The sequence below is a fragment of the Platichthys flesus genome, chromosome 6 (genome assembly GCF_949316205.1).
Source record: "Platichthys flesus chromosome 6, fPlaFle2.1, whole genome shotgun sequence".
Taxonomy (NCBI): domain Eukaryota; kingdom Metazoa; phylum Chordata; class Actinopteri; order Pleuronectiformes; family Pleuronectidae; genus Platichthys; species Platichthys flesus.
In genome coordinates this window covers 22,006,836-22,022,001 of record NC_084950.1, presented here as the reverse complement: position 1 = coordinate 22,022,001, position 15,166 = coordinate 22,006,836, and the positions used below count along the sequence as shown (strand labels likewise).

The 15,166-nt window shown below is 41.0% G+C and overlaps 1 protein-coding gene and 1 long non-coding RNA gene across 3 annotated transcripts in view; both read left to right on the top strand.

Moving 5' to 3' along the window:
- mon2 (MON2 homolog, regulator of endosome-to-Golgi trafficking) overlaps positions 1-15,166 on the top strand; it is a 48,610-nt gene that overhangs the window by 22,676 nt on the left and 10,768 nt on the right. For both annotated transcript variants that reach the window (XM_062389354.1, XM_062389355.1), the window contains exons 19-25: positions 87-177; positions 421-522; positions 12,489-12,599; positions 12,983-13,158; positions 13,324-13,486; positions 13,955-14,248; positions 14,558-14,756. In XM_062389354.1, the coding sequence (XP_062245338.1) occupies positions 87-177; positions 421-522; positions 12,489-12,599; positions 12,983-13,158; positions 13,324-13,486; positions 13,955-14,248; positions 14,558-14,756 (1,136 nt within the window). The remainder of the gene's footprint in view (positions 1-86; positions 178-420; positions 523-12,488; positions 12,600-12,982; positions 13,159-13,323; positions 13,487-13,954; positions 14,249-14,557; positions 14,757-15,166) is intronic.
- On the top strand, positions 6,777-8,353 carry LOC133955446 (uncharacterized). The gene is made up of 3 exons (XR_009920881.1): positions 6,777-7,003; positions 7,201-7,340; positions 8,059-8,353. It is a non-coding gene; the product is annotated as an uncharacterized LOC133955446 (long non-coding RNA).

The window sequence follows — 15,166 nt, the reverse complement described above, 5'->3', positions numbered from 1 at the left end:
AACTACTGTGCTCTAAAAAAGAACAGTGTTTCCTGTTAAACATCTAAGTCCATCTGTATAGAAGATTTATTTTTTGTGTAATCCAGATACCTAGATGATGTGTCCTTGCATCACCTGATCAATGCTCTGTGTTCACTCTCACTGGAAGCCATGGAAATGGCTTATGGAAACAACAAGGTAAAGACTAAGTGTATTTCAGTATTAAGTTAAACTTTGTATAGTGCATAATTTTGCTTTGCTGAAATCATCTTGAGAAGTGATAATTCTCTTTACTTTTTAAGAACTTTTAACATTGTGCTGCCTGGGAATGCACTCCTTGCACTTGACTTAAAGGAACATGTTAATAAACTTGCTCACAGCCTATACATATGAATTCAAGCAGTGTTCACCGACAGTTTCAATTTTCTGTCTGTGTTTTAGGAGCCGTCTCTTTTTGCGGTGGCAAAGCTCTTGGAGACTGGTCTCGTCAACATGGATCGTATAGAGATCTTGTGGAGGCCACTGACTGGCCACTTACTTGAGGTAACATGTCAAAGACATTTAATGAATATAGCCCAACATCACAAAACACTGATTTACTCAAGGATCCTATAAAGAAGTATGAAGCCCATTAAGTGTAGAGATAAAATGTCTGTTCTAAAATCACTATTTTCATCACTATACACTGTACTATACAAGTTACAGTCCAAACAAGGTTTTACAGGAATATTATTGCTAACAATTAAAAAAGGCATTTTATTTCTGCGAGATACACGCCTTTCGGTTAAGGACAACAAGTCCACGTTCCAAACTTATATGCGTGCGTACGGATCTCATATTGCAAGGGACAAATTTAGTGAAGGACCAGATGTGCTGTCGGCTCATTGTCATAACAACCGCAGACAACCAGGAGTGTGTGTTAAAAAATTCAAATACAACTAGGGCTACGTTGTAGCACTTGCGGGCCCGAGCACCCGCACGTTGAAGCCTGTTGCGGTCGGTGGAGAGAGCGATCGATGACCAAGCGCACATCATCGATCGAGCATGCACTTCTCCACGTTGCATGCGTTTTGCGCTCTGCGGCAGTAGGTTTGCCAGTAGGTGGCGCCATCACTATTATTACGCACAGACATATAGATCTGTTCAAGTAGGCGCTCTGATGTAGCGTGAGAAATTTTGTGTCAATTGGACAATGTTTCCGCAACTTAATTTTCACACTGATCAATAGGTGGCGCTATGATCCTGAACTAATATTCATATATGGAGCTGTTCTATTCAGGATTGTGATCATAGGTCAGTAGTTTGGAGCCGGTTGGATAATGCAGAGTGGATTAACAAAGTACTTCCTGTTTCCTGGCGAATCAGTAGGTGGCGCTATGACACTGAGGAAATATTGACACATAGAGCTGTTCAGGCTTGGACTCTGACCATGTGACAGAAGTTTTGTAGTGATAGGACAATGCACAGTGGAGTTATGATAACATCGTGTCCTTTGGCGAAGGAAAATCCTTCGCCGCACATCAATGTTTACACGGTTTGAGGAAACGTCACAATTCTGACCATGATCTAATGACTTGACTGATCTGATTTGAGCTGTATATTGTAAATCAGCCAGGAGCAGTTCATCAAAGTATAAAACATGTCACTTCCTGTAGCCACCAGGGGGCGCTGTAATTTCAAGTCATAATTTCTGTGTAGATGTCATCAGGATGGCACCCTTGTCTTACATGTCTAGTTTGGACTCGATTGGACAATGTAATTCCGAGATACAGAACCTTGTGTTTTGATGGCGTTTAATCAAACTCAAGACGCCACGCCACGGTCACACGGTGTGACGAAAGGTCAATCTCTTAATCACTTTTTATCTCCATCTTGTTGTGATGGCACTGATCTTAATTTGAAGTTAATCTGATGAAAGCCCTGGGACAAGTGCATCAAGTAAAAATGTGGAATATGGAAAAAAAATGGCCACTTAATCCAAAATGGCGGCCTCCCTGTTTGGTCAAGCATACCTATCCAAGATATTTTTTTGTTTGTTATGAAACGACACATGTCCCGATAGATTTGTATAAATGTCGGCCATCGTAGTGCCGGGGTTGCCCTATAGGGGGCGCTGGTCAGTTTTTTTGCCACGCCCATTTCTTAAAACCATATGAATATCTTCAGGGGGGGGCTGTTGTTACACACATGTAGTTTGAGAGAGATAGAATCATGAACACTGAAGTTACAGCAATTTCGTGTTTCACGGCGAGTTGATGAACTTTAATGCCCCGCCATTAATATGGCGTTTGACGAAAAGTCACGGTAATCTTATGTCTTCATTGTCAATGTCTTGGGACCCATTTGATACAGTTTGACATGGTTGAGGTCAGTGGATGAGGAGAAATTCATCCAAGTGTAAGACAAGCAAAAAACAAGACATTTCCTGTTGCCACCAGGGGGCGCTGCGGTTTTAAGTCATCATTTATGCATAGATGTCATCAGGCGGGGACTTTTGTCTTACATGTCTAGTTTGGACTTGATTGGAACATGTATGTCCGAGATACAGATGCCCGTGTTTTGATGGCGTGTAACCAATTTTTAACGCCATGCCACGGTCACACGGTGTGATAAAAAAAAAATCCCTCAATCATTTTTTATCTCCATCTTGTTGTGATGACACTCATCTGAATTTGAAGTTGATCTGATGAAAGCCCTGGGACAAGTACGTAAAAGTAAAAATGTGGGATATTGCCAAAATGGCCACTAAAAGCAAAATGGCGGACTTCCTGTTGCGTTTTTCATAATGCTCCATGAGACTTTTTTTCATGACTGGTCACGATACACCTATATCCAGATTTTGATGAAAATCCGTTATGTGGAAACCTAGGGGCTGGTTCCAGGGGGCGCTGTAGAGCCATTTTGCCACGCCCAATTCCAATTACTCCAGAATACTAAAATATCCGCAGACCTTGAATTTCCTGCAAAGTTTCATAACTTTTTGAGCATGTCTAGACCCTGAAAAAGCCCCCCAAAGGGAAATAATAATAACTAGGGCTACGTTGTAGCACTAACGGGCCCGAGCACAGGCAATTTCAAGTCTGTTGCGGTCGGGGAAGAGAGAACGTTCGATGACCAAGCGCTCGTCTCAGCGTTGCATGCATTTGCGCACTGCTGCAAGATAAACGCTTCACTTCTTGTAGTTAGCAGGTGGCGCTATGATTTTAAGTCATGGTGTCTTTGTTGATGTCATCAGGTCGCGCTTCTTGTCGTACATGTGTAGTTTGAACTCGATTGGACCAAATATGTCCAAGATACAGAAGCTTGTGTTTTGATGGCGTTTAGTCACATTTTGACGCCTCGCCACGGTCACACGGTGTGGCGAAAAATTGATCTTTCAATAACTTTAGATCTCCATCTTGTTGTGATGACACTCGTCTAAATTTTCAGTTGATCTGATGAAAGCTGTACGACAAGTACATCAAAGAAAAAATATGGAATATGACCAAAATGGCCACTAAAGTCAAACTGGCGGGCTTCCTGTTGCGTTATTCATAATGCACTGATGGACTTTTTTGTGCATCTAGTCATGATACACAATAATCTTTGTTTTTTTTGAGGATCGGTGAATGCTAAATGAGGGGCTTTTCCGTAGGTGGCGCTCTTGAGGCATTTTGCCACGCCCTTTTCAAAATACTCCAGAATACGTAATTTTACGCCGCCTTCGAATTTGCTGCAAAGTCCTACAACTTTTTGAGCACATTAAAGCCCTCAAAAAGCCAATGAGTTTAAACAGAGAAAAATAATAATAACAAGCGCTCGTCTCAGCGTTGCATGCATTTGCGCACTGCTGCGATATAAACGCTTCACTTCCTGTAGCCAGCAGGTGGCGCTATGATTTTAAGTCATGGTGTCTTTGTTGATGTCATCAGGTCGCGCTTCTTGTCTTACATGTGTAGTTTGAACTCGATTGGACCAAATATGTCCAAGATACAGAAGCTTGTGTTTTGATGGCGTTTAGTCACATTTTGACGCCTCGCCACGGTCACACGGTGTGGCGAAAAATTGATCTTTCAATAACTTTAGATCTCCATCTTGTTGTGATGACACTCGTCTAAATTTTCAGTTGATCTGATGAAAGCTCTCCAAGAAGTACTTGAAAATAAAAAACATGGAATATGGTCCAAATAGAAAATGGCGGGGTTCCTGTTGCGTTTTTCAAATTGCTCCGAGCGCGTTTTTTGTGCATCTGGTGATGATACACAACTGTCTTCAATTTCGTGAGGATCAGTGAATTCTAAATGAGGTGTTTCTCCATAAATGAGGGGAAGCTCCGTTGGTTGCGCTGTTGAGCCATTTTGCCACGCCCATTCTTTAAAACCATCTGAATATCTTCAAGGGAGGGGGGCTGATGATACACACATGTAGTTTGAGGGAGATGGACCCATGAACACGGAAGTTAAAGCGTTTTCGTGTGTCATGGCGAGCTGATGTGACGCCCCGCCACAGTCAGACAGTGTGACGAAAAGTTGTTTCTTTGATAACTTTAGATCTCCATCTTGTTGTGATGACGCTCGTCTAAATTTTCAGTTGATGTGATGAAAGCTGTACGAGAAGTATATCAAAGTAAAAGATTATGGAATATGACCAAAATGGCCACGAAATCGAAAATGGCGTGCTTCCTGTTGCGTTTTTCATATTGCTCCGAGCGCGTTTTTTGTGCATCTGGTGATGATACACAACTGTCTTCAATTTCGTGCGGATCAGTGAATGCTAAATGAGGTGTTTCTCCGTAAATGAGGGAAAGCACCGTTGGTGGCGCTGTTGAGCCATTTTGCCACACCCATTTCCAAATACCCCAGATTACGTAAATTTTCACGAGGCCCATAATCTGCCCTATAGATGTTGAATGCATTCTGTAGTGAGAACACATTCAAGCACATGTCCTACACCTCCATGAGAGGGGGGAGGGGTGAGAAGGGGGAGGGATGAGAGGGGTGAAAGGGGGTGGGGTAAGATGGGGGCAGGTTGATCTGAGGAGGTCTGTTTTAGACAGAGTAAAAAGGTGCTGTTTTAAATTATCCTTGGGGTATTTTTACCAAAATATTTTACAGACATTTCATTAAGACCCCAAGGAACCATATCAACTGTGTTGAAATGGAAATAATATGTCCCCTTTAAAGCGAATATGTCCCCTTTAAGCGGTTTCGTGTGTCATGGTGAGCTGATTTGACGCCCCGCCACAGTCAGACGGTGTGTCGAAAAGTTGTTTCTTTGATAACTTTAGATCTCCATCTTGTTGTGATGCCACCCGTCTAAATTTTAAATTGATGTGATGAAAGCTCTCCGACAAATAAATCAAAGCGCACGATGTACAAAAACAAGACATTTCCTGATGCCACCAGGGGGCGCTTTCCTTTTAAGTCATGATTTCTAGGTAGATGTCTTCCGGTCGCGACTCTTGTCTTATATGTGTAGTTTGGAGTCGATTGGACAAAATATGTCTAAGTTACAGAAGCTTGCTTATATTGGCGTTTAGTCGAACTTTGAGACCTCACCACGGTCACACGGTGTGATGAAAAGTTTAAATATTGATAACTTTAGATCTTCATCTTGTTTTGTAGAGTCTCATCTAATTTTTAAGTTGATCTGATGAAAGCTCTCCGAGTAGTACATAAAAACATAACACATCTTAAAAACAAGACATTTCCTGTTGCCCCCAGGGGGCGCTGTGATTGTAAGTCACAATTTCTGCACCGATGTCTTCTGGTCGCGATTCTTGTCGTATGTGTCTAGTTTGGACTCAATTGGACAAAATATGTCTGAAATATGGAAGCTTGTGTTTTGATGGCGTTTCATCAAACTTTAACGCCACACCACGGTCAGACGGTTTTGCTAAAACGTAATCCTTCAATAACTTTAGATCTCCAATTTGTTGTGATGACGATCGTCTAAATTTGAAGTTGATCTGATGAAAGCTGTACGACAAGTACATCAAAGAAAAAATATGGAATATGACCGAAATGGCCACTAAAGTCAAACTGGCGGGCTTCCTGCTGCGTTATTCATAATGCACTGATGGACTTTTTTGTGCATCTTGTCATGAGACACAATAGTCTATGTTTTTTTTGAGGATCGGTGAATGCTAAATGAGGGGCTTTTCCGTAGGTGGCGCTCTTGAGCCATTTTGCCACGCCCTTTTCAAAATACTTCAGAAAACGTAAACTTGCGCACATTTGTAATTTACTGTACACTTTAGAAACTTTTTGAGCACGTTAAAGCCCTCAAAAAGCCAATTCACTGAGCGAAGAAAAATAATAATAATAATAATCTTTTCAATTTCAATAGGTCCTCTCACCGATTTCGGTGCTCGGGCCCTAACTAGGGCTACGTTGTAGCACTAACGGGCCCGAGCACAGGCAATTTCAAGTCTGTTGCGGTCGGGGAAGAGAGAACGTTCGATGACCAAGCGCTCGTCTCCACATTGCCTGCGTTTGCCCTGTGCGGCAAGGAAGATCGCTCCACTTCTTCTGGCCAGCCGCTGGTGCTGAACTAGAGGTAAGTAACCTTGAAACTATCCAACATAACATATTGCTTTATCTATCATCATATGCTTACATGCCTCAAGTTTTTTGTAATATGTAATTGTTATAAAAGTTACCGTTTATTTATCACGTCTAATGAACAGATTGAAGCAAGATAACTCGACAGTCTTGTTTTGGTTGTGACATTATTTTTTTTAATGAGTTACTATCAATACGCTACACGTGTACGTTTCATGTGATAGTAACTGTTTCACCAATATTCTGATACAGGATGGTATATCCGCCATTACTATTTTCACATCGTTTATTTAGTCTGTCATGGAGTTGTAGAGTGAATTAGACAGTAGTGATAACATTATAATGTCCACACATCAGTGTTGTAAACACTTCTCCAATTAATTATATAATTATGTTTTCACACTGAGGGAAGTGGAGAGACTTGATGTGGACTGTTATCAACAGCTCTGTGGGAGATCATCACCTTGAATATTACAGATGAGGTAGAAAGACATTTTATCTATGTGTACAATGTTGTATTTCTTTGTCACGTTTTATCAAAAGCGATTTAAAGTATGTGCATTTAACCATTAGGATACAAACCCAGACCCTAGTACATCGGTTCTAGCTGAAATAAGTAGTGCTTCATAAACAACACAAAACATTCATAACAGTACGCTTCTGCTCCTCATTAATGCAGCTCCTGATGTCCCCAGCAGCAACATGGTGGAGATCTGCAGCTTCATGCTGGTCAACTGGAAGACAACTGATTAAGATTAAAAGATTAAGATTAAAATCCATGTATTCATCCAAAACACATGCAAAGGCACACGCATGCAGGTAGGGAAATTTAATCGCTGCTTTTTACCCATCTGGTGCAGGACACACAGAGCAGTGAGCGACCATGTACGGCGCTCGGGGGAGCAGATGTTGGGGGAGTGAGGTGCCTTGCTCATGGGCACTAGAGAGGGTAGGGAGACTCTTGGATTTTTGGACAGATCAATCCAGGTTCGACTTTTGTTGTCTCTCCATGGAGTCGAACCAAAGACGAACCAGAGACCTTCTCTGCCCATAGTCCAAGTTTCTGCCACTCGACCACCGCCTCTCCTCATGCATCATCAAACTAGTAATCTACACATCACTCCATGCGTTGCTCCCTTAACTACAGATGGCCTGCGAATGTCATGGAGTTTTACAGTGAATTAGACAGTTTAGGTATGATTTTAATCTCCACACATCAGTGTTGTAAACAGTTCTCAAATTAATTATAGAATTATGTTTTCACACTGAGAGAAGTGGAAAGACTTGATTTGGACTGTTATCAATAGGTCTGTGGGAGATTATCACCTTGAATAGTACTGATGAGGTAGAAAGACATTTTATGTATTTGTACAATGTTGTATTTCTTTCAGCACTTTTATCAGAAGGGACTTAAAATATGTACATTTCACCATGAGGATATAAACCAAGACCACAGTACAACAGTTCTATCTGAAATCTGTTGTGCTTTATACACAACACAAAACATTCTTTAACAGTGCGTTTTTTCTCTTCATAGATGAAGAACTGCAGCACCTGATGTCCTCAGCAGCAACATGGTGGAGATCTGATTTGATACACTTTAGATAAGAACCCAGTGTTTTATATTTCTGCTTTGCCATAAGAGACAGAACATGGTCATCACAGCTGTGTCCTTCAGGCTCGTCTGTCCCTAATAAAATGATAGGAAACATGAAAGTGATCGTCATTATTGTAGAGGAAGAGTTACATATGAACAAAGTGTGTAATCTTATTTTCTGTGGATATTCAACTGTGTATTTGAATATGCTTTTGGATTAAAACGTGCACTACCATGACAATGAATGTTTTTAATGGAGCTATTTCACATTAAAAGTATTGCATTATAATTTAATACATTATGTATTATGTGCAATACTTTGATTGTTTTTAAGTAATGAAATCAGGTCTGTACCTGGAGTCAGTGTTCAGTCTGGTTGGATTCAAGTTGTGTGTCAAGTTGGACCTTCTAGAGGAACATGAAACCAATACACAGATATGTAAAGTCATACATGGGCCAGGTTAAGTAATTAACAGACTTTTAAATGGTAAAAATAAAATATTAGTTCAAAGTTAATCAGAGCATAATCATTTCAGATTAGGAAATAGGTAGTGCATATAAACCCACAACTCTGTATGACACTGTCTGTTCTAGTAAAGTTACAAGGCTATGACTTACTCATATTTAACAAAAGAATTCAGTGAAGTCTGTCTGAGATTAACGATTTAAATACTGAAGGTGGGAGACACGGTTATTTTTCACTGTAACACGTGACAGGACATCAACACCGTGACTCTGAATAAAGAGCCTTAAAAGACGTAGTGCTCCTTTGAACAGCTGCTCTTACAATGTGTAGCAAGTGCTAAATCTCCATTAGTATAATAGTAACAAAAATCACCCTTTACATAATTGAACATATATTTTCCATGTGAACCCCTTTAACACAGTTCAATTCAGGAGCAAAATATAATTTATACAGTATTTATTAGAGCTAGTATTAGTAAACAGATCAAACAAATGCAGTACAACACATCACACATCCACAGTGTCTCTTTTGCTTATCATCACAGTCAGTCAGAAGTGTCCGTTTAACTTACGTAGCAGTTGAGAGATGCTTCGTTGGAGGTAGCAGGAGCTAGCTCATAGCCAGTGCTGCTGTTGAGAGCGGCAGAGTTCACACAGGAAAAGACACGACGGACGGGGGAAAAAAGCTTTGAGTCCCACACTCTAACCTGCTGAGCGAACAACGTCCACAGTGACTCCGCCGCCGTCCTCTCATCCAGACTCGCCAACCGTTCTCCGGTTCTTCGTGATACACAGCTCCGCAGCTTGTGACGACGTAACTCATGAGGCGTTCACTTGCAGCTGTGTTAAATGCAGCTTCGTTTGTCATGGCGAGTTGAAGAAGTCTGCTGCAAAGCTATGAATAATCCGCATGATGAAAACTCACAGCAATGTTATGCCTACATTATCAATATATTGAGACCCATGTGACACAGTTTGACATGGTTTAGCAAAGTGAATGAGGAGAAATACATCCAAGTGTGAGACGTAACAAACCGAAAGCGGTCTCATGCTGCGTTCAGGGTAACTCTGTTAAAATGGGTTTCATAGGTCATGATGAGCTGATGAACTTTGATGCCACGCCATTAACAATCTGCATGATGAAAAGTCACAATAATGTTATGCCTACATTATCAATATCTTGAGACCAATTTGACACAGTTTGACATGGTTTAGTAAAGTGGCTGGAGGGAAATACATCAAAGAGTAAGATGACCAAAACAAGACATTTCCTGATGCCACCAGGGGGCGCTTTCCTTTTAAGTCATGATTTCTAGGTAGATGTCTTCCGGTCGCGACTCTTGTCTTATATGTGTAGTTTGGAGTCGATTGGACAAAATATGTCTAAGTTACAGAAGCTCGCTTATATTGGCGTTTAGTCGAACTTTGAGACCTCACCACGGTCACACGGTATGATGAAAAGTTTAAATTCTGATAACTTTAGATCTTCATCTTGTTTTGTAGAGTCTCATCTAATTTTAAGTTGATCTGATGAAAGCTGTCTGAGTAGTACATAAAAACATAACACGTACCAAAATAAGACATTTCGCGTTACCACCAGGGGGCGCTGTGATTGTAAGTCACAATTTCTGCACCCATGTCTTCTGGTGGCGACTCTTGTCGAATGTGTCTAGTTTGGACTCAATTGGACAAAATATGTCTGAAATATGGAAGCTTGTGTTTTGATGGCGTTTCATCAAACTTTAACGCCACACCACGGTCAGACGGTTTTGCTAAAACGTAATCCTTCAATAACTTTAGATCTCCAATTTGTTGTGATGACGATCGTCTAAATTTGAAGTTGATCTGATGAAAGCTGTACGACAAGTACATCAAAGAAAAAATATGGAATATGACCAAAATGGCCACTAAAGTCAAACTGGCGGGCTTCCTGTTGCGTTATTCATAATGCACTGATGGACTTTTTTGTGCATCTAGTCATGATACACAATAATCTTTGTTTTTTTTGAGGATCGGTGAATGCTAAATGAGGGGCTTTTCCGTAGGTGGCGCTCTTGAGCCATTTTGCCACGCCCTTTTCAAAATACTCCAGAATACGTAATTTTACGCCGCCTTCGAATTTACTGCAAACTCCTACAACTTTTTGAGCACATTAAAGCCCTCAAAAAGCCAATTCATTTAAGCTAAGAAAAATAATAATAATAATAATAATAATCATTTCAATTTCAATAGGGCCTCCCACCGATTTCGGTGCTCGGGCCCTAATAATAAAAATCCTTACAGATTCAATAGGGCCTCTCACCATTCGGTGCTCGGGCCCTAATTAATAGTGATAATCATACAATAACGGTGAAGTCTAAGTAGAGTTAATTTTCTACATGCTGCAACTTAATGGATATTTGTTTTACTATTTTACTTTTGTAGTAAGGGTTGAATAAAAATAAATAAAATATAAGTAAATAATATAATATATTTTCTGTTCTTGTTTCTACTCTATGTACCGAGCCGTGATTTTTTTGTACAGTTACACCCCTAATACATACTTAATTGATCTCAAGGGAAATTTAGGAATAATAAATAAATAAATTAGCACTAGAGACACATTTGTTTGAATTTAATTCTAAGAGGTGCAACAGAAATTGCGGCTTTTTTCAACGCTGATGATTTCATGAATTTCAAATAATGAATGCTAGACGTTAAATGAATGTCAACATAATTGTCCTCTTCTGTTTGTTTACTTTACTCAGTACCAAGGCTCCAATGATAACTTGTTTCCATTCAATCTGTAGCTCATGAGCCCGTAGAGTTAAATTTTAATTATAGCTGCGTGTAACATAAAATATCGATGACTTAACCAGTTTGTGGTTGCAGAGTATAAAATTGTTTTTTCTACATTTTGGAGAAACTTGCTGTAGGAAGGACAATACCGGACCATACAGCAGTTACTAACACTTACTGTTTTTTACTACACTCCATATTTGTTTTCCTCCTGTCTTCATTCAGTGGGGTTGTCTTTTTATATATTGTATGTGTGTGTAAAGGTGTGTGTTTCGAGGTTTCCTTCACATATTCTCTGTCTGTCTCCCCTCTCTCTCTTTTGCACTCCTGTTTTACAGAAGGTAAGTTCAGATGTCTTCCTCCATAATCATCAGCTTACTCGTCCCTCTATTTGTTCCAATCTTTTCTCTTTCCTGCGCAGTCTGGCGCTAACGCTTTGGAAATTGAGAGGTTGCTGTTTCAGAATGCGTCCACAGTGAATTTGCTTTGCTGTCAGTGTTTGATGTTCACGTTCTCGTGCGCAGAATGCAATATAAACCTCTGATTTGTCACAGAAGCTAAAGCTGCACCTGCACAGTGAACTGCATGCCGAGATAAAATGCTGCTTCTTTTTCCTCGCGGGCTTTTTCGAATTCAAATAGTTTCTCTATGTACAGGCATTTATTATTATGTAGATCTATGGATGAGAAATTATTTAATAGGTTTTCATTAACCATGTTGGTTCCTCTTAGAATTCAGTTTGACTCTCATAAAATAAGAGTTTCACAAACTTCCATGTAAACTAAATATGATTCATTATGATTGCAGATGAGCTTAAATATATAATTCTTATTGGGATTATTCAAGCTAAAGACAGGTTTGTACCACACTAGAGTATAATTCTGCGGAGCCTCGTCTCTCTGTGTGTATACTTGCACTCATGATTATACGGGCTGTCCCAGCATATCCTGTTATCACAGGGGATCCCAGCCTCTAAAGCACAGTCTATGGTTTATTTCACCCACTGGTTTCACACGCCCATCCACTGTGACCACTGCTGGGAAACACTGTTGTGAACAGCCTCTGTATCATCTCCGTTGTTCCTGGCATGTGTGTGCAATTGTGTGCATGAATGTCATGTCCTGCAGGTGTGCCAGCACCCGAACTCCAGGATGAGAGAGTGGGGGGCTGAGGCGTTGACGGCGCTCATCAAAGCCGGACTGGCCTACAAACATGACCCCCCATTGGCCCAGAATCAGGTTGGTAAGACTGTATGTGGACGTGTTCATGAACACAAATAGCAGAATAGCTTGTGGGCCAAATTCTTAAACTGAAAAGCTCAGTTACTTTATCTCTCACTGTTACAGGTTGACTTTCGTATTTATCTGATATATATTTTGTATTTCGGTTGCCAGCCAGGCTACTCTCTCTTGCCTTATAAGATTTGTCTCAACCCTCACAAAGGATATAAACATGATATATACCCTTTACATAGCATGACAATTTAAAAAAAAGAAAACTAGATCTTCATTTATTTATAAATTGCAGAAGCCCCTTTAACCCCACAGTCCATAAAACAATGTGCAGGTAATTGTTTGACAGCTAACACATCAGTCACTGTTTCCCTCTCTTTATTCCCAAGCGGCTGCAGCTTCTGTTGCTGAACCCCTTGAAGGAGTTGTCCAACGTGCTCCATGCAGACATCCGCCAGAAACAGCTGGAGAGTGTCCTGCAGATCCTTCAGAGCCAGGGTGACAGCCTGGGGCCCGGCTGGCCCCTCGTGTTGGGGGTCATAGGAGCAATCCGCAATGATCAAGGGTAAGAGCCCGAACAAAAACAGCCCTTTGTCATTATATAAAAGAAACGGTTAGTTTTTCCGGCAAATTGCTAGTATTTTATTCATGTTGTTATCACAGTTGCAATAAAAGTAAATTAAGAAAACTAAACTTGGCCAAAATGTCATGTTTTCTTCTTCTCCTTCAGCGAGTCATTGATCCGAACAGCCTTTCAGTGCCTGCAGTTGGTGGTGACAGACTTTTTGCCCACCATGCCTTGCACGTGCCTCCAGATAGTGGTGGATGTAGCCGGCAGCTTCGGCCTGCAGAACCAGGAGCTCAACATCAGCCTCACCTCCATCGGCCTACTGGTGAGATAATGGCTTGTGCCCTTGTTTTTTTTAATGTGCGCTTCAACCCAAAGGGAAGTTGTACATTTTCAGCTCCTGGTCGCATAGTAGGAGTTGCGAACAGGAGACATTTTGTAATTGAACAATACCAGTGTTCACTATGGAGTCAGGTTGTGGTAAGGTGGCTGAAACATATTTTTGAACAGGTTTTAACAGTTATAACATCATACAAGTCCTTATTTTACATTATTGCATCTAATTGAACAGCATTTAACTGCAGCGCTGACATTTCATTGATACTTTATTCAGTATTCAGGACATGCAAAGCTGTTCATTGATCTGTCCTTTGCTGGATAATTTCTGTGGGTGTGTGTCGGCTCCTGTGAGATGACACAATAACATTACAATAATAGAAAAAGACACAACCTGAAGCATTTTACCAACCTCCCTCTCTACTCTCTCCCCCCTCTTACCTTTTTTCGCCCACAGTGGAACATTTCAGACTACTTCTTCCAAAGGGGCGAGGTCATCACGCAGGAGTTGGAGAAGGAGGAAGAAGCGTTGCAGAAGCAGGCGCAGGAGAAAGGAGAGACCCTGAACAGGCCGTTTCACCCCGCCCCTCCCTTCGACTGCCTGTGGCTGTGCCTTTACGCCAAGCTGGGCGAGCTCTGCGTTGACCCACGGCCCGCTGTGCGGAAAAGCGCCGGGCAGACATTGTTCTCCACCATCGCTGCCCACGGGACCCTGCTGCAGCAGCCAACATGGCATATTGTAGTCTGGAAGGTAGCATGCAGGAATTTGTTCTTATTTTAATTTGATATACAATTTGAAATATACAAGAGGAGGCCATCATCTACATTGTCACTTTGTTAAAATTTACAAAATCTAGGATATATATTATTTCTCAAATTTTCGTGTGAATGACTACTTTAAAACTATATTTGTGAATTTTATAATTTTTTTTAATTGTTCTAAAAATTTGCTCTACTTATTCTGTGTTTCTGTTTGAAGATATATCATTTACATCATGAATCAGTTTCAACTTTGGGGAAGAAATGGCTACTGGTTTAACTTTTCTGATGTCTCCACCAGGTGCTTTTCCCACTGCTCGACTGCGTGAGGACGTCCTCCACCACGGCGGACAAGGAGAAGATCGAGTCCGGAGGCGGCAACATCCTCATTCACCACTCGCGGGACACGGCAGAGAAACAGTGGGCGGAAACGTGGGTGCTGACACTCGCCGGGGTGGCGCGCATTTTCAACACGCGGCGGTATCTCCTCCAGCAATTAGGTGAGCACTCATTATCTACGCTGACACAGAGTCTAATGCTGCTGCTCAGAAAGTAGACTGGGACATATGGCTGCACTTCATTACAGCTGTCAAAGAATGGTAAACAATGACAATTATTTATTGAATAATATTTATAAATCTGTGCAAAGTGTAGAAAAGTTCTACAAACGGCCTGACTGGTTGTACTAGTATATTACTAGCTATTAAGTCGCATTAAGCCCCCTGCCGACAGGATTAATATTCCAGGGAGATGGAACTGGTAGAACATGAGCTCCTTATTAATTACACTCATTGCCCCGAACGTCATCTTAGCCGGTGCTAAATTACAAGAGGTGATTAATATCCAACATATTTACAACCTGCTATACTTAAAATCTGTGCAATCTATGCACCACTTGGATACACCTGTG